General features: G+C 41.7%; 1 protein-coding gene across 2 annotated transcripts in view; it reads right to left on the bottom strand.

Annotated features, from left to right (window-relative positions):
• LOC120523103 (intraflagellar transport associated protein) overlaps nucleotides 1-20186 on the bottom strand; it is a 112922-nt gene extending 92736 nt beyond the window's left edge. For both annotated transcript variants that reach the window (XM_039744083.1, XM_039744091.1), the window contains exons 1-3: nucleotides 20079-20186; nucleotides 16989-17090; nucleotides 708-845 (exon numbers count right to left, since the gene is read on the bottom strand). In XM_039744083.1, coding sequence (XP_039600017.1) covers nucleotides 708-840 — 133 coding nt within the window. In that variant the 5' untranslated portion in view covers nucleotides 841-845; nucleotides 16989-17090; nucleotides 20079-20186. The remainder of the gene's footprint in view (nucleotides 1-707; nucleotides 846-16988; nucleotides 17091-20078) is intronic.
• Nucleotides 20187-20252: the final 66 nt, after the last annotated feature.

The raw sequence follows: 20252 nt of genomic DNA, 5'->3' as shown, positions 1-20252 counted from the left end.
ACTTCTTTAACACACTATTTCTCCGCTGCGAAGAGCGGGTATTTTGCTAGTTCCTGCAATAAATACCATGCTGCTTTTAACTTTCTATGCTTTGTCTTAATGTCTATAGAGTGATTGAATAAGGTAGATTTCTTTGAGCACCTGGTGCAGTTTGAGATTTGCCATATGCTCTGTGCTGCAAGGTTTATTAAGGCTGAGGGTGAGAGCTCCACCCAATAGTAGGGAACAGTACGTAAAGTAAGGCATTCTTGGATGACAAATGGCCTGTTGTCAAGACTGCTGAGCCTCTGAATGTTTAAATGTATTCTTGTAGACCAAAAGTAATATTTAGGTCTGAGATATCATTAAAACATCGTATGTTGTTTGTGCCAATAATAAGTAAAGTCTCATGAAGTGCTGAGAGAGTGACAGGCTGTGTTATTCCTAAAGCACTTGTGTGGTTTAAAGTGCTAGAAGTTAACCAGCTGTGTGTGTGTCATTCATGGGGCACTGTTGTGGTTAGGGTCTGTGTGTATACGTATTGCTATGTATGTGTGTGTTAATCTTAAAGTGTTACAGTAGACCAACACGATAACAAACTTGATGAATACACTTACCACTTAAAGAAAACAGGTAAAGGGTAAGTAGAGGAAAATACTACGATAATACAGTGACAAAGGTATGATAAAGGAAGAATCTTACCTAAATTATTATTTAAATGTACTCACCTATAGATAGATAAGTAAATGAATTAAGAAATTCTTCATATGTTTGTTCCGGGCTGTTGCAAAACAAGTCCAGGGCTTCCTGAATTATAGTCTCATGGTCCATGATTTTAAAACAATTTGCATTCAGTGGCATTGAAGCTATGAAGATAAAAAAAGAAATATAATTCATTTAAAAAAAGTTAATTCTAAAAATCATGTATAAATAGTGACCTACCTGTGACCAAAGTGCATTCTGAGAGTGCCATTATGACATGACATCACTTGCTGCCTTAATGCCCCCGTCATAACCCTATGCACAAGAAAACCACCTTTCGATTTCACAAAATATCTCAGTGATATTTTATATGTTAAACAGTGGATTCAGAACGCATTCAGACCGCTTCACGTTCTGCATACACAGTTCTAGGGGACCTGCACCTACAGCCTCCCTCCATGTTTACCCTCCTGGCACAGAGGGGGAAGAATGCAGCTCCCTTTCTGACCATCCCTTATTTTGATTCCAGGCCTGGTAACGGAGCAGGGTCCCTCTTACCCAGTCTATCACAACCAGAAAATTTATTGAAGGGAGTGGGGGGATCCCCATGAAGCACTGAGAGTTGCTGGTACTGGCCAACTTCAAGCATGGCCTGCAACACCAAACAAGCACCACCATGCTGTCATTTTTCCTTATTCAGCGCTTGAATCTCACTGTGTAAGCTTTGCAAAATATGAACACCATAACAATAGGAGAACGGATGGTGAATGAAAAATATTGTATTGTTACTGATAAGCTGCACTAGCCTGGGGATCCATCATGGAAATGAGCGGCTTCAGGGAGCCCTGTAAAACGGGCAACCTAGCCAAGGTCTCAAGACAATTCCATATTGTGCGGTCACAGTCAGTGATCATTTAAAGGAAAGCAAGCTATCTCAAAGAGCACAAATTCACAGGCACTATGAGTCTGTGAGCACCACAGCGTTACCTACCTGCGTTTGTCCCTTCCAAACTTTCTGTGTGACGCACTGATCAGGCTGCCTACCCTCAGCTACAGCACCCTAATGCTAAACTAGCTAAAGTATAAAATACCTTTTTTTATTTTTTTTTTAAACGTTTCCCACCACAGACAGTCACAAAGCAGCACATAATAATAAAGAAGTCTCCAACTCTCTCGTCTCTTTCTGCCTCCTCCACTCCTCCACATAAGCTTTGTCTTTCTTCATCTCGATTCTGGCTTGTCCATCTGAGACAGGAAGTTTCTTTTACCTTACACCTGGGAGTACTTCCGGGTCTTCCGAACACGTGGTCCAAAAGGACTTCCAGGTGAGATGAAAACCCCATGAAGTAGGGCTTCCCCAGTCCCTGTCCCCCAACATGGCTATACCAAATTACAGATCCTAATGTGCCCTGTGGGAATCCGTGGTGCCACAGCCGGCCAGGAGGGCTCCCCTCTAGAGCCCCAGGGAAGGCAGTGCCATGCGGGTGCCTTCTCCCATGGTCCTTTCATCCAGCTGGGTAATGGCCGTGGTCGCCTGTCCCAAATGTTAAAGAGCAACATACTTTTATTGTTGCTTTAACTCTTTCAAGGCTGTCGACTTTTGTCAAAATTCAGGAGTAGAGGACAATAATCAGCCCTTACATTTTAGTTTGACCCTCTTTGCTACAAGGAAAGTTAAACAGCTTTGTTGATTTATGCTCGATTCCCTACACGTGCATGAGTAGTGAAGAGCAAACAACCTCTAAAATGGCATCGACATCTGTCAAGAGACCAAAGCGAATGTGCAAAGCAAAATACTCCATGGACGTTTTACGTAATTTCGTTAAATAGGACTCAGACTTGTCAGACGCCGATTTTGATGCAAGTGATCTGGAGATGAATATTGAAAATGAAAGTGAGGTACCGGCATCAGCTGATCGGTTGCCAGCTGATCGTGGTGCTGAACAGGTTTGTGTAACTGATGCACCCACAGCAGAGTTCACCTGGGAGGACCACCACTTATGATAATAAAAGGTACAAACCATATTGCGCCAGACTGTGACCGCCACCCACTTGCTGTGCCAATGCACCTAACCTAACCTGTGTCTTTGCACAGCAAGTGGGTGGCGGTCGCAGTCTGACGCAATATGGTTTGTACCTTTTGTTATCATGAACTCTGCTGTAGGTGCATCAGTTACACGAACGTGTTCAGCACCACGATCAGCTGACGACCGATCAGCTGATGTCGGTCCCTCATTTTCGTTTTCAATATCCATCTCCAGATCACTTCAGCCAGCCCACCGTGCATTCCTGCTGACCACCTAGGTGTCCCCACTGCCTCCAGACATGCCGAACATGCGCCATCGGCAGCCACAACACATACCAACAGACGTTTTATGTTGATTTATGTGTGAAAGCATCGCTTTGTGTGCTTTTCAGAAAACCGCGTTTTTTGGAAAAAATATTCAGCCCTCAAAGAGTTAAAGCAATTCCATGCTTCATTATCTTCAGTTGCATAAAATATTTTCAACAATTTAAGAAGCAGTGCAAGACAAACTGTGATGAAATTTTGACAACAAATAATTTAATTTTCACAAACACATTGGATTTCTGATGCAAAAGGCCATTACGATGGAAGAATCACAAATATAATGCATGTCTAAAACAAAAGTTTCATGATCATTAAGCTCCTGAAAGATGACTGTAAACCAGGGTCAATTCAGTTTGTCCAAATATCACCTCAATTTACATGAGGAAAAAATATGTAAAGAATAATTACTTAAATTTTTAAAAAGTGAATGCTTCAAAGACACCGAATGCTGCACAGTGGTTTAAATTGTGAGTGATGTCACTTAAGCAGCTTGCAGGTGTCAAAACTGTTTTCTTGTGCATAACGCTCAGTAGGACATGTGGTGACATTCATTACTTTCTAAAGAAAAAACAAACTGAACCACCCATCTGCCTTAAAGAGTTTGGCTGTTAAGACTCGAAGAAGTAGCCAATGCGCCATCATCGCCATTCAAAATGACGCGTGTTTTAAAGAAAAGGCCACAAACAGGAAGCAATGCATTTATTCACTCATCCTCTCTGTTGTGCTTCACTGGTGCCCTTGGGAGAAAATATGGCTTCTGCAAAGAGAGGCTTACGCCACTACCAGCAAACATACACATACACATACACACACACACTCGGAGGCTACTTTAATAGATCCATACTAAGATTTTGACTTTGGTATTGATACCATCCTTTTTGGACCTCAGCACAGATACCAGAACTGTCCCAAAGCAAACAACGGATAACTCCAAAATCCCCAGCCTCCATTATGTGTGACACAAGTGCTAAGTACCTTGGGGAACCATGTCACCAGGCCACACTATGCACCTCTTTCCTCTTGATGCCATAAAGTCCTGATCATGTCGAAGCAACTGGGGGAATGGGATTATCCCTCATGAAGTTACAATCATATCAAAGCAATTAGGGATTGGAAGATTCCCCATGAAGAGACAATAGCGTCAAAGAAATAATGGTGGGACAGGCCAAACGAGGTCCTGATCACACTGAAGCAAGTACTTTCATTTAATGAAGGCTCCCTTTCCACAACTGCGTAGTAGTAAGTGTCGAGGGAAGGGGTTTGGATTGAGAGGAAAGCTGATGTTTACTTCCAGTACCAAAACACCTGAAATGCTGGTACCATATTCTTTTAAAATTTGAGAGTTTCAGTACTTTTCCAATACTAACCAGTAGCAGCTAGTACTTTATTTTGCCTGCAAATCAGTCTAAATTTGTTGAATGCACTAGATGTTTGAAGCACTTCTTATTGATTCTGGTCTATGATGACTTAATAGCATCACAGGGTTTCAACATATGTTGCAGTTGTGAATGTCCACCTCATCCCTGCTGGAATGAAATCTGGCGACTGGGCAGGCAATGGAAGTAAAATGAAGTCACTGCCATGTTTACGGTTTACGACTGTTTCATTAATGTTAGGTAGAATGCCCAGAGGGGACTGGGCAGTCTCATGGTCTGGAATCCCTACAGATTTTATTTTTTTCTCCAGCCATCTGGAGTTTTTATTTTTTTTTGCTTTTTCTATCCACCCTGGCCATTGGACCTCACTCTTATTCTATGTTAATTAATGTTGACTTATTTTATTTTCTTACTGTGTCTTTTATTTTTTTATTCTTCATTATGTAAAGAACTTTGAGCTACTTTTTATATGAAAATGTGCTATATAAATAAATGTTGTTGTTGTTACGGAACCAATTTGAGATCAAGGCGGCAGATGTGCAGTGGATGTAAAAAGTCTACACACCCCTGCCAAAAATCGCAGATTTTGAGAAATAAAAAATGAAACCAAGAGAAATCCTGCCAGACCTTATTCCACCTTTATTGCAAAATTGCAATCTAAACAAAGAAGGTGAAAACAAAGTAGAAACAATTTAGTGAAAAGGGGGGAAAAAAAAAACCTACACAAAAGTGGTGTCAGTAGTGTGTAGACCCTCAAATAATCAATGATGTGGCTGTGTTCAGAATCAACCAATCACTGTAAGTCTCATCTCAAATAGTCGTTAGCAGACACCTGACATCAATTCAAGAGGCTCTGATTGAGCTCAGATCAAATTTGACTGTTCCTGTAGCATTATTCTAAAATCTATTTATAATATCCATCCATCCATTAACCAACCCACTATATCCTAATTACAGAGTCACGGGGGTCTGCCGGAGCCAATCCCAGCCAACACAGGGCTTAAGGCAGGAAACAAACCCCGGGCAGGGCGCCAGCCCACTGCAGATTTGTAAAATCTACTTGTCTTATTTCTATTGTACTATTATATTGTATTGAGGATTACTTGTGTTCTGTTCTGTGTACTGTATTGTAAATTACCCCTTTTATTTGACACCCACTGCATTCCCAACCTACATGGAAAGGGGTCTCTCTTTGAATTGCTTTTCCCAAAGTTTTTTTTCCCTACAAAGGTTTTTTTTGGGAGTTTTTCCGTTGTCATCTTAGAGAGTCAATGCTGGGGGGCTGTCAAAGGGAAGGCCTGTTAAAGCCCATTGCTGCACTTCTTGTGTGATTTTGGACTAAACAAAAATAAATTGTGTTGTATTGTATCTGGATGGGAAGACCACCTAGCAAAAGCTGCTGGAAGAGGTGTTGGTGAGGCCAGCAGGGGTCACTTACCAGATAGATAGATAGATAGATAGATAGATAGATAGATAGATAGATAGATAGATAGATAGATAGATAGATAGATAGATAGATAGATAGATAGATAGATAGATAGATAGATAGATAGATAGATAGATAGATAGATAGATAGATAGATAGATAGATAGATAGATACTTTATTAATCCCATGGGGAAATCCCCATACTCCAGCAGCAGCATACTGATAAAGAACAATAGTAAATTAAAGAGTGATAACAATGCAGGTATAACAGACAATAACTTTGTATAATGTTAACGTTTACCCCGCCTGGTGGAACTGAAGAGTCGCATACTGTGGGGTCTCCTCAGTCTGTCAGTGGAGCAGGACGGTGACAGCAGTCTGTCGTGAAGCTGCTCCTCTGTCTGGAGATGATCCTGTTCAGTGGATGCAGTGGATTCTCCATGATTGACAGGAGTCTGCTCAGCGCCCGTCACTCTGCCACGGATGTCAAACTGTCCAGCTCCGTGCCTACAATAGAGCCTGCCTTCCTCACCAGTTTGTCCAGGCGTGAGGCGTCCCTCTTCTTTATGCAGCTTCCCCAGCACACCACCACGTAGAAGAGGGCACTCGCCACAACCGTCTGTTAGAACATCTGCAGCATCTTATTACAGATGTTGAAGGATGCCAGCCTTCTAAGGAAGTATAGTCGGCTCTGTCCTCTCTTGCACAGATCATCAGTATTGACAGTCCAGTCCAATTTGTCATCCAGCTGCACTCCCAGGTATTTATAGGTCTGCACCCTCTGCACAGTCACCTCTGACGATCACGGGGTCCATGAGGGGCCTGGGCCTCCTAAAATCCACCACCAGTTCCTTAGTCTTGCTGGTGTTAAGATATAAGTGGTTTGAGTCACACCATTTAACAAAGTCTTTGATTAGGTTCCTATACTCCTCCTCCTGCCCACTCCTGATGCAGTCCACCATAGCAATGTCGTCAGTGAACGTTTGCACGTGGCAGGACTCCGAGTTGTATTGGAAGTCAGATATATGTTGGCTGAATAGGACCAGAGAAAGTCCAGTCCCCTGCGGCGCTCCTGTGCTGCTGACCACAATGTCAGACCTGCAGTTCCCGAGACGCACATACTGAGGTCTGTCTGTAAGATAGTGGATCCTCAAGCTCCAGTGCAGTGACGGGGACACTGTACTGGAAATATGGCACCATCCTTCAGGTCAGATATAAAATCAAGCTCCTAACTCTCTGTGGTCATTAAAAATCCCTGGGCATCTTTCAAGAGTAGGGTTCATTTCAACATCCAAGATAAATTGCTCATCACAGCCTCGCCCACTGCGGCCTCCTAATCTTCCCCTAACTATCTCTCACCACTGCACCATCTAATATCTAATGTGTGGTGAGCCTACTGGCAAATAAATGGCTGCCATCCCAACCTCTGTGTGGGTGCTACACATTGGCGGTGGTTGAAAGGTTTCCCCTCTGTCTATGTCAAGTGCTGTGAGTGATGAGAAAGGCGCTATATAAATGTAATTGATGATGGATCTGTGAGGCAGCTGAACAGAGAACTGCTCTTTCATATACCACCCATCCATTATCCAACCCGCTATATCCTAACTACAGGGTCACGGGGGCCTGCTGGAGCCAATCCCAGCCAACACAGGACGCAAGGCAGGGCACCATCCCACTGCAGGACACACACACACACACACCAAGCACACACTAAGGACAATTTAGGATCACCAATGCACCAAACCTGAACTGTGGGAGGAAACCCACACAAACATGGGGAGAACATGCAAACTCCACACAGGGAGGACCCGGGAAACGAACCCAAGTCTCCTTACTGCGAGGCAGCAGCGCTACCCACTGCGCCACCGTGCCGCCCACTTTCATATACCATTTATTCAAACTAAATAGAAATTATGATGACTAGCTGTAACTCATGATAAAGAAAGAAAGTGCATTCGTTTGGCTTGTCCCAGTTCAAGACCCGTGGCTTCATTTTTAAAAGACCTATAAAACAAGCCCTGGAACATCTGCTAACCGATTTTCACAGAGAAGGGATCCCCATATCTGAGTAACAGTTGAGTGAGAAGTAACCACAATCAGCAACCAGATGACTGAGACAAAGCCGCACAACAGGTGAGCTGTAAACTTCATAGACAGCAATTTGTTTTTATTGTAATGCACATGTCATTGAAACTCGCATTCATTAAACTGTTTAGGAAATACAGAAGCTCGTCCAAATGGTAAAACATACCGCCTACACACAGCAATGTACAGCAATTGGAAGTGCGAGCCATTCAGTCAATCCTTAATCAAGTTTGTTGCAGTAGCTAATCTATCCACTGTCCCAATATTCTGTCCAAATGTATTTTAAAAGCCATCGTGGCCTCCCTTCCTTCCTTCCTACTGATTTTTGACTTTTGCTCTTGAAAATTTTGACCTTGATTTTTGTCTCTCGTTCTGTGCTGTTTGATCTCCTAGTTTTGACCTTTTTCGGCTTAAACATCTCTCTCCCAGGTGTCTCTCTCTCTGAAATTTGTTGCCGATTTGCTGACATAACACAATGCAGCTAAGACATTAAACTAAAGAACAAGGCTACCATTCCAGTCTGAGAAAGATCCAAAGCAGATCACCTCATCTGTTAAACATGGCGGTGCTGGAGGTATTATGGCTTGGGCATGTATTGGTGCCACAGGTCCTGGCACACTGATGATGGAACTGCTGACTCCAGTGGCACAATAAATTCTGAGGTGTGGAGAAACATCTGATCTACTTGAGATCCAGTAAAGGCCTCCAAATTCATTGGACGGCACTTCATCCTACAACAAGATAAGGAACCAAACACACTGCTGAGATAACACACAGATGTTTATCAAAGCTAAAAAAATGGAAAATTCTTGAATGGCCAAGCCAGTCACCTTATTGAAATCCAACTGAGTAGGCCTTCCACATGCTGAAAAGAACACTTAAAGGGACAAGCCCCCCTCCCAAACGAAACAAGCAGGAGCAAAAGATGGCAGAGCAACACCAGAGAAGACACTCAGTACCGCTTGACGTCTATGAATCGCAGACATCAAGCAGTCATTGCATGCTGGGATATGTGACCAAGTCCTAAATATGGCAATGGCTTTCATAGACTTGCCATTGCTGTGTCCAAACAATATGGTGCCCCCCTGAAATGGGGGGGTACCGTGTAGAAAAAGTGTTACTGCAAAGCAAAATAACTGCAAACGCCCTAAAATTAAAGTCTGCTATGCACACTTTATTCACATCGGAACTTTTATGATTTGTAGAGCAGAGGGGTAAGTCAAGGAAAAAAATTAATCTTTGTCCCAAACACTATAGAGGGCACTTAATGCCCATTAATGTTATCACTGGTCTGTTAACCCTTTAAAACTCAGTTCCCAGTTCAATTTGCCAGCAAGCCAGAGCAACCAGCTCATGACCACTACCGCCCCCTAGTGAATCAGCGTCACTGTCCCCGGGATTCACCCGCTGAGGTAGACTAGCCTGCAGCCATCAGCGATGGCCTCTGTGTGCAGCCAGTTCAAGTGCAGTTGGCTCGGCGATTTACTGAATTTCATCAATGGCGTCGGGTACTCGTACATATAATAAGAGATTGTTACAGTAGTTTTCTTTATAGTTTTTACAGTTCATTAGCAGTGTGTAAAATGATCAGTGTTGAAGTAATTGTGATGCTCTTTGCATGAAAAAAAGTACGTGTTCCATTAAAATTTCACTTTTTCTTGGTGAATTGTGACGTTTCCTTAAAAAGTGTAGCAAAAAAATATTTGGTGTCCGGGGGTGCATTAACCCCCACAAGTATGTGGCGGTTTAAGGGTTAATAACAGAGAAGAGAAAGCCAAAACTCCAGTGAGCAGCATCCCTGAGGGATTATAAACCTTTAAGGGTCTATGGAAGAGGTCACTAACAGGCAGACCCAGAAGCTGCCACATACGGAACCAGACTTGAAGCCAAAAAAGAAGGTAACGATTTAAAACCTGACGGGGCGCTTCTATTTTAGCCGGCGCAGCGTTTGTAGTCTTTATGGTAATGTTTTAGTGGATGAGGAAATGCATAGACCACTTGTATGCCCAGGTCTGAGGAAAGTAGCCTTGTACATCTTGACCATGTTTGGCTCCACACACAACTGCGAGGCAGCTTTCTTCACAATGAACACAATCAAAACTAAATATCATTCCAGGATCACCAGTTAACACCTCCACATGTCTATGAGAACGGCTATGACTCCAATCAAGCCCAGGTTTAAAATCCTGGCAGGACAAGCTAGAGCTCAATTCTCTCACTGAGCAAAAAAGTGGGACGATGAATATAAGAGGGGAAGAAAGCGAGCATTTAAAACTGTTTAATTGTTAAGATGTGTTGAGATTTATTTTCTGTAAAATTGGTTGAGACTGTTGAGTCAAGACGTGAAACAGAAAAGGGGAAATTCAAGCTTTTTCTCCATTTATTTTATTTTTCTAAAGTGAAGCACTTTATTTAACTCTTTTAGGGCGGATGTCGACTTTTGTCGACAGGCGGGGTCGAGGGCGAATGTCGACAAAAGTCGACATCCAGGGATAGAGGGCAACAATCAGCTGTTAATGGCGACAAAACTCACTGTCACGTCACAGGCATTCTCTCTGTGCTTGGAGGAATGTTAGACTCATTGACTCAGCCACTGATCCTTATATGTGCGCGAGTTGCGATATGTAAACAAATGTAAACAAAGGCAAGATGGCATCAACATCTCACGAGGGAGCGAAGCGAGTGCAGAAAAGACAACACTCGGCAGATGACATTTTGCGCATTATCGCGGAGTCGGACTCTGATTTTTCACAGTCGGATTTCATTGACAGTGATCAGGAGATTGAGCAAGAGATTGAGGAGCCGGCATCAGCAGATCGGAGACCAGCCGATGCCACCTCAGCTGCTCGGCTGGCAGCTGAGTGCATTCGCGCTGCCGATGCACCTACGGCAAGGTTCGCGTGGGAGGAATACCCAGAAATTGATCCGTGGGAGCCGAACTGGCTACCGGACTTCACAAGAAGGCACGGCTTGCTGCTGGTCACAACGGACTACAAGCCGCTGGACTATTTCAATCTTTTTTTTCCTGAGGCAGTGTTTCAGCCAATATCCGACGAAACAAACAGGTATACAGAGCAATTTTTTGAATCGCGGGATGCGTTTGCTCTGCATTCTCATTTTTCGAAGTGGAAACCTACAACAAAAGACGAGATGAAGGGCTCTGTGGCATTGCAGATAGAGATGGACTAGACTGGCGATATAATTTCAGGGAGCATTGGTCCAAACGTACTTTGTCACCTGGTGGCTTTGGACAGGTAATGCCGCGTGATAGGTACGTGCTGCTGCAAAGCTTCATTCACTTCTGTGATAACCAGAAGCGAATCCCAAGGGGTGAACCAGGCTATAACCCCATGTGTAAAGTTCAGCCCCTGCTTGACATAATGGAGCCAACATATAAACAATTTTATCAGCCTGGCCGTGATTTGTCTGTGGACGAATCAATGATCAAATATAAGGGACGGCTTTTTTTCCGCCAATATATGCCAGACAAGCCCACAAAGTATGGCATAAAGGATTGTATACTGGCAGAAGCAAACATTGGTTTCTGCCCAAAAGTAATTACTTATACTGGAAAGCATTCCTTTCAAAGAGAGAACTGTCCCTTGACAAGTCAGGTTGTGCTGGAGCTGCTTCAGGGCTATGACCATTTGGGTCATGTGGTGTACATGGACAATTTTTACACATCACCAGAATTGTTCATGGAGCTACAGAGCAGGGGAATTGGAGCTTGTGGCACGGTGAGAGTGAACAGGAGACACATGTCTTTACAGTTGAAGCTAGAGAGGCTGGAAATGTAAAAAGGTGACAGTCCTGTTTTCATGCGGGTGGATAACTTGGTGGCATTGGCATGGCATGATGTCAAACGGGTGACTTGTCTTACTACAATTCACTCCAACAATTTATGTGAGAAAGTAATTTGTTTAAAGGGAAACCCAGAAGGTAGGAAGCTGGACAAGCCCGTTGCACTTGAGGAGTACAATTGTAAAATGGCTGGAGTTGATCGACTGGATCAGATGCTGGGGTCATATGCTTACGGCCATAAGTCCACCAAGTGGTACCACACTGTGTACCATCGCATGCGTGAGATTGCACTCACAAATGGATATATATTATTCAAGCAGGCAAACAGTGATAGCACTATGACTGCGGCAGATTTCCTCAAGAAGGTGGTGGACAGCTTGCTGGCAGATTATGTTGAAGTGACTTTGGCAAAGCGAGGAAGGCCATCACAAAGAGCAGTGCCAGACAGGCTGACTGAGCGCCACTTTCCTGCAACATGTGTGGACAAAAAGTACAAGCCTGACTGTGTTGTGTGCAGCAACAGGCAACTGAAAAGGAGGCACCAGTGCAACACGTATTGTAAGCAGTGCAACGTGGCAATGCATGCAATTGGCTGCTTTGAGCGAGATCAGACGTTACAGGACTTTGCTGTGTAACATGTACAGTACAGTATGTGAAATAATATGTTAAATTATATAGTATGCAGGCTAATACAAAATGCAAAACAGTTATGTTAGTCAAAAATAAATATTTTTTGTGGATTTAATATGTTAAACAATTGTTTTGTGTTCTTTTTTCAAAAAAAATTAGTTTTTGGAAAAATATTTAGCCCTGTGAGAAAAGAAACAGAAACAAATTAGGCCTAAAACATGCACAATTTTCAAATTTTATTTATTTTGTCTTATTTTGAAATGCAGCCCTACTTTTATTTAGTAAATTTAAGAACATTATATGCTGTGACGGAACATTATACATCTCTGCAGTCATACATACATGTTCAGTTTTGTGTTACGTGACAATAAATATTGTCAAAAAGTTTTTGAATTGTACTGAACTCATTTGATTTTTAAAGTCTGGTATTGACTACATGCAGATGCTGATACAACTACTAGGCTACTTAAATATATATGATACTAAACAGTTAGACAACATGATCTTCCGAACCATTGCTTCAAGAAATGTTCCCCTAATTGGACCTCTTTAAATTTTAGTTGAATACCCTTGGTCTATGGTCATTTATAATGTAAGCTCACAAAGTCAGATTCGGTCACAGATCAAAAGACTTTATGCCAACTGGCCACCCACCCCTCTCCTGGGCAATCTACAGTATTATAAAGAGTACAGTGAGCAGTCTAATAAGTAAGCAAAATTTCACCACAGGAAACCATGAAGAGAAACAGAACAGATAAGGGTGAGTAACAGTTCCTTAATATTTTAATACTTTAACGTGTTGTTCAAATAGCTAACAAAAAGAGATGCAATATGCACAGCTAAGCAGCAGCTCTAATCAGGGTATACTAGACTGAAGCAGTTATTCTTCAACCTGAGACCAACTAAGCTTGTCTTGCATAAGTGGTTCCACAGCTTTGTGGCCAGTAACTAACTCTTCAATTCCACCTGGGGGGTATAAACGTTAATATTATACAAAATTATTGTCTGTCTGTTATACCTTCATTTTTATCACTCTTTAATATTGTTTTTCATCAGTATGCTGCTGCTGGAGTATGGGAATTTCCCCTTGGGATTAATAAAGTATCATCTATCTAACTGCTCAAGCTAACACTGATTTTTATTAACCTGCTCCTTAAAATTCTCAGAAGAGCAACGTCTTAAAGAAAATGCGCGCTCTGTTTTGTATGCAGTAAGTTCAAAATGCACATTCTAACTGTACAAAAACTAACATGATACCCGTTTCTAATCTGACATCTAAATTACAGTTAACACAAGCTCACCTCCTGCACTTCAAAACAAATACTGTGTATACTCGCGTTTAAGTTCTCCCGAGCATAAGTCGTTGCTTGATTTTACCGTATAATTTCCAGTATTTATAAATGTTGGTCGTATAAGTCGAATGTGGGAAAACTCCCGCTATTGGTCCAAGAGATTATGACATGCTAACGCCCACATGAGAGAGTAACCACGGAGCACACATTACCTTTTGTTTTCTATGTATTGTGCCTACGTTACCAAACGGTAATACCCAAACTATTCTGAACTGACGTTTGCACTGATTTGTGTTTTTTGTATCCCACACCCTCATACACCTTTATTCGTAAGAGAATCCCTTATCTATAACGGAGTATTTAAGATTTAAATTAAACGTCATGGAAGTGGCAAAAGAAACTTGGTAACTGCGCTGCTGCAACAAACTTTGATGTGTCTGAGAAAATGATGCAAGATTGGACGACGAAAGAAGATGTAAAAAAAAAAAAAATTATGTGTCGCATTTTTGAACAGGGGCGGCACGGTGCTGCAGTGGGTAGCACTGCCGCCTTAAAGTTAGGACACTGGGGTTCGCTTCCCGGGTCCTCCCAGCGTGGATTTTGCATGTCCTCCCCATGTCTGCATGGGTTCCCTCCCACAGTCCAAAGACATGCAGGTTAGGTGGATTGGCGATCCTAAATTGTCCCCAGTGTGTGCTTGGTGTGTGGGTGTGTGGTGCCCTGCACGGGATTTGTTTCCTGCCTTGTGCCCTGTGTTGGCTGGGATTGGCTCCAGCAGACCCCCGTGACCCTGTAGTTAGGATATATAGTGGGTTGGATAATGGATGGATGGTTTGTTGTACAGGCGTATAAGTTGGGGTCTGATTTTATGATTGATTTTTCGGGTTTCAAGACCCGACTTAAACACGAGTATATATGGTAATCCACCTGAAGCTAAGAATGTTTCGGTTCTTGGGTTCGTGTTGGTAAAGCCAGCAGGGGCCACTTACCCTGCGGTTTGTCTGTGTGTGGATCCCAAACCCCAGTGCAGTGACAGGGGCACTGTGCTGTAAAAACTGGCGTTGTCCTTTGGATGTGACATAAAACCGAGGTTCTGACTCTCTATGGTCATAAAAGATGCCCGGGCATCTTTCAAAAAAGTTTAGCATTTAAACTGACTTTCTCTCGATGCTTCACCTCCTAATAGCGAATGAGTGGTGAATGTACTGGTGAAAGAATGGCTGCTGTTGCATCATCAAGGTGGATGCTACATGTCGGTGATGAATGCAGTGGCCCCCACTATCTACGTAAAGCACTTTCTGTAGGTTAGAAATGTGCTATATGAAAATAAAATTAATTGATTAGCTAGCTATCGTGAACTATCTTACAGACAGACCGCAGTATGTGCGTCTCGGGAACTGCAGGTCTAACATTGTGGTCAGTAGCACAGGAGAGCCGCAGGGGACTGGACTTTCTCTGGACCTGTTCAGCCAGCATACATTGGACTTCCGATACAACTCGGAGTCCTGCTACGTGCAGAAGTTCGCTGACGACACTGCTATCGTGGGCTGCATCAGGAGTAGGCAGGAGGAGTATAGGAACATAATCAAGGACTTTGTTAAATGGTGCTCAAACTCAAACCACCTACACCTGAACACCAGCAAAACCAAGGAGCTGGTGGTGGATGTTAGGAGGCGCAGGCCCCTCATGGACCCCATGATCATCAGAGGTGACTGTGCAGAGGGTACAGACCTATAAATACCTGGGAGTGCAGCTGGATGATAAACTGGACTGGACTGCCAATACTGATGCTCTGTGTAAGAGAAGACACAGCCGACTATACTTCATTAGAAGACTGGCGTCCTTCAACATCTGTAATAAGATGCTGCAGATGTTCTATCAGACGGTTCTGGCGCGCGCCCTCTTCTACGCGCTGGTGTGCTGGGGAAGCTGCATAAAGAGGGACACCTCATGCCTGGACAAACTGGTGAGGAAGGCAGGCTCTATTGTAGGCATGGAGCTGGACAGTTTGACATCCGTGGCAGAGCGACAGTCGCTGAGCAGACTCCTGTCAATCATGGAGAATCCACTGCATCCACTGAACAAGATCATCTCCAGACAGAGGAGCAGATTCAGAGACAGACTGTTGTCACCGTCCTGCTCCACTGACAGACTAAGGAGACCCCACACTATGTGACCCCTGGGGTAAACGTTAACATTATACAAAGTTATTGTCGGTTATACCTGCATTGTTATCACTCTTTAATTTAATATTGGTTTTGATCAGTATGCTGCTGCTGGAGTATGCGAATTTCACTTTGGGATTAATAAAGTATCTATCTATCTATCTTAACTAATACATGGTAGAACAGTGGTTAGCACATTCTTAGTATGGAATCTTGCTCCCAGTTGTTCTCTGTGTGGAACTTGCTTATTTTCCCCATGTCCATGTGAGCTTTCCTCTATTAAGGTTAAGGTTAATCCAGGGCATGCATGTGGTACCCACCTTCAATCCCATTGTGCCAGGATAGGCTCTGCCTCACTCCCCTGAACTGCATTAGCCAGATGGAAAATGTAACGTCATTTTTTAATAGCTCGTTGTCACCTCTCCTAATCGTGCTTTTCATTTATTTCTTTTTTTTTTTTTTAAGTTTCTCTAACTTCCTTGTTATGATACTGCATTCTCAATTCTTTCTAAAGTCATTCCTTTTTGTAACTGTCATCAGCAAGCAGAGTACAGGTGCAGATGATTCATTGGCACCTGTGTTTATTCATGACCATGGAGAAATTAGAGTGGCAGCTTCACCAAAAAATGAAAAACTGCACTTGTAGACACTCCTGGAAAAGCGACATTCTCACCACCGAGTATTAAACTGGCAGACAATGTGCAAAACTAGGAAAACAAAAAGGTTCCAGTTTTAATCGAAGGTTCTACCAAAGGGGAATATGTCTGATCTACATCAGTTTGATTTTTCTGAATTGATTTGAGAAATACTGCATATAAAACAATCCAACAGAAAAGAAATTGTAACTGAATGTCACCGTACTGAAAAAAGTTTCTAAACGAATGACCAAAAAATTTCCAAAAAGACCTCTCACTTTTTTTTTTTTTTAAAATGCTTCAGATATCCTGTCATCATGCTTTAAAAGCCTTTAAGGAAACTTTATTAAGACACATGCTCTGCAGTGGCACAGGCAGCTCTTAGCGGAGTGGCACTTGGTAGCCAGCCCATCTGTTTCAGGAGTCACAGACAGTTACCCAAGAGCTCTCATCTGTAAACTGTCACCACACACTCTCTAACACACACAGACACGCTTTCAAATACAATCAAGGAATACTGCAGAAGACAGGTGGAGCATACAGTACCTTACTTATCCCAGTATTGTTAGTGCTGCTTCACTGAGGTAAGAACTTGACCTCCGTCACTTTCTGTCATCGGTCGTCAGGGTCGGGCTGTCCTGTTCCGCTCTGTGGGGTCAGACAAGGCGAGAGCGCTTTAAAATACAGCTAAGCCAGGCACCATAGCGTGTTCAGTTACAGAGAAAAACACTCCATTGTCATTTCAAAGAACACAAAATCCTCTTTATTAAACTTCATAATAATTAATGTGCACTAATGGAATGGAATGTGAATAATTAATGTAACTAAAACTGTGCAAGGAAAAAAGGGGGAGAGGAAGGCAAAATTGTATACAATCAGAGCACGGGAACAAAAATAAAAAAAAAAAACAAGTTTGGAAATGATTCTTCTATTGTTAGGTTTTATAAATTACACTTTAATGTAATAAAGATACTAAAATAAACAAAGCTACCTTAAAAAGTTATTGCAAACATATCTTAGGTCATCAGAAGCTCTTTAGGATTTTGCGCATTTCAGCTTACTGTGTGTCCCGTTGAAAAGTTATATAAATAATTAAATGTAGTAGCAGACTTGTGTGCAAGAAATAAAATTAAACGCAGACCCCTTGAAGGGACTGATAGTCAGTGTTTGTGATACTTATTAAAATGTGGAATTGTGCAGCAGAAATCATCACATCGATAAACAGATCAATAGATAGATCCGAATTTCTCCAAAGTGGGGACACACATCTTGCAAAATTAATACCAATTATTTTTTTTAATGTGTTTCAGAACACGCTGTATATTGAGCACTAGACACTTTGAAATATATATATATATATACAGTATATATATGTATATACATATACATACATATATATATACATACACATATACATATATATCCATATACACATATACATACACATATATACATACACATATATACATATACATATATATATATATATATATATATATATATATATATATATATATATATGCATATACATATATTATATATAACATCCATTTACATCCATACAAGACATTTATGTTACAATGTAACAGCTATTGACTTCAGAAACCCACAACCTCAATATGGGCATACAAATAAAAATACTAATATTTAAAAAGAAATTATTAGTAGATAAATGCTATTTTGTCTTTTCTTTCCAGCACCAAGCAAATTTCAGCTTACTGCATGTCCTGTGGGCAGCACGGTGGTGCAGTGGTAGCGCTGCTGCCTCGCAGTTAGGAGACCCAGGTTTGCTTCCCGGGTCCTCCCTGCGTGGAGTTTGCATGTTCTCCCCGTGTCTGCATGGGTTTCCTCCCACAGTCCAAAGACATGCAGGTTAGGTGGATTGGCGACTCTGAATTGTCCCGTGTGTGTGTTTGTGTGTGTCCTGCGGTGGGTTGGCACCCTGCCCAGGATTAGTTCCTGCCTTGTGCCCTGTGTTGGCTGGGATTGGCTCCAGCAGACCCCCGTGACCCTGTGTTCGGATTCAGCGGGTTGGATAATGGATGGATGGATGCATGTCCTGTTAAAAAGTTACATAAATAATTAAATGTAATTGCAGACTTGTGAGCAAGAAATAAAATTAAACACAGACCTCTTGAAGGGACTGATATTCAGTGTTTGTTATACTTCTAAAAATGTGGAATTGTGCAGCAGAAATCATCACATCGATAAACAGATCAATAGATAGTTCCGAATTTCTCCCGAAGTGGAGACACACATCTTGCAAAATAAAACTAATTTTTTTTTTAATGTGTTTCAGAACACGCTGTATATTGAACACTAGATGCTTTGACACATATTTATATACATACATTTACGTTACAATTCTTTGGCTGTGGACTTTAGAAACCCACAACCTCAATATGGGCATAAAACTAAAAACACCAATATTTAAAAAGAAATTATTAGCAGTAGGTAAATGCTATTTTGTCTTTTGGAAAATATTTTCTTTCTGGCACCAAGCAAATTTTTCCTAATTTATAAACAGCAATACAGCTTTCTAATATTTCTGCACTTTTAAAGTACAAGATACACTTAACATGAATCCCTCAGTGTTCCCTTTCACAAATTAATTTTGGAAAATAATCCAAACTTGCGAATTTTTCATAACTGCTTATTATATGTAAATGCATATTTAATAATAATAATAATAAAAACAAATACATTTCCTGCAGTGGGCTGGCACCCTGCCCGGGGTTTGTTCCCTGCCTTGCGCCCTGTGTTGGCTGGGATTGGCTCCTGCAGACCCCCGTGACCCTGCAGTTAGGATATAGCGGATTGGATAATGGATGGATGGATGGACAAATACATTTCATTTATGCAGACCAATACCATTAAGGTCTTGTTCAAAAAGCGAACGCCATTATACACCAGGGTTCAACTTTAAGATTAGGGACCCTGGTGTACCTGGCCTTACCCCCACGAACCTTAAGTTCAGGGTTTGTAGTAGGAGCAGACTAGTCTAAGACAAACAACAGGAAGGACAATTTTAATATTAGGCGTCTGCTTTTTGAACAAGACCCTACTATTATATTTGATGAATTACCTGATTCATGAAAATAATTAAATCGTTCATTATCAAATTTCCCTTACAGGAAAGTCTTTGGATAGGAATAAATAAAAATGATCATGGAACGTTATTTACAGTATACACATTCCAGTAATGGACTGTCTTATAGATTCGAGAGAGAAAACCCTTGAAAGTTTTAGAAAGATTTGCGTCCCCCACACTCCACATTACGAAATTTAAAAATGATGTAAATCAGTATAACTGGAAATTTGGAAATGTGTGGTAACTTACACTAAATGTATGAGCACTGTCGTAACAAACAAACATTTGTATGGTTAAACGGTTAAACTACGCTAATAAAGGCCATAAGTAACAAAGCGCACTTTCTCGTAGTTCTGAATTAAATTACAGTTGGCTAATGCAAAACATAGCGAAGCTTTTTTTTTCCAATCTTTCCTTTACGGCTCCTCTACAACCCGCTGATACTATACTCGTGTGAATGTTTATTTATTGTAATCGCAAAAAACAATACGATACGGACGTAAATTTACGATAAGTTCATTTATAAACAAATATTTCTCTCAAACCTTCTCTTCTTTAGCGTTATCCAAAAGAATAACCACCAACGCTACACAAAATTAAAAAGGTTGAAAGCTTCCGACATCGCTTAGCAACGAATTGACCGTCGACCTGCAGAGGAAAGCTGGGATTTGTAGTTCATTCCTTGATGTTGGAACCGAGCGGTACGATGAAGTTAAACT

This window comes from Polypterus senegalus, chromosome 1 (genome assembly GCF_016835505.1).
Source record: "Polypterus senegalus isolate Bchr_013 chromosome 1, ASM1683550v1, whole genome shotgun sequence".
In the NCBI taxonomy this organism is placed as follows: Eukaryota; Metazoa; Chordata; class Cladistia; order Polypteriformes; family Polypteridae; genus Polypterus; species Polypterus senegalus.
This window is presented reverse-complemented; position numbering and strand designations above follow the sequence as displayed.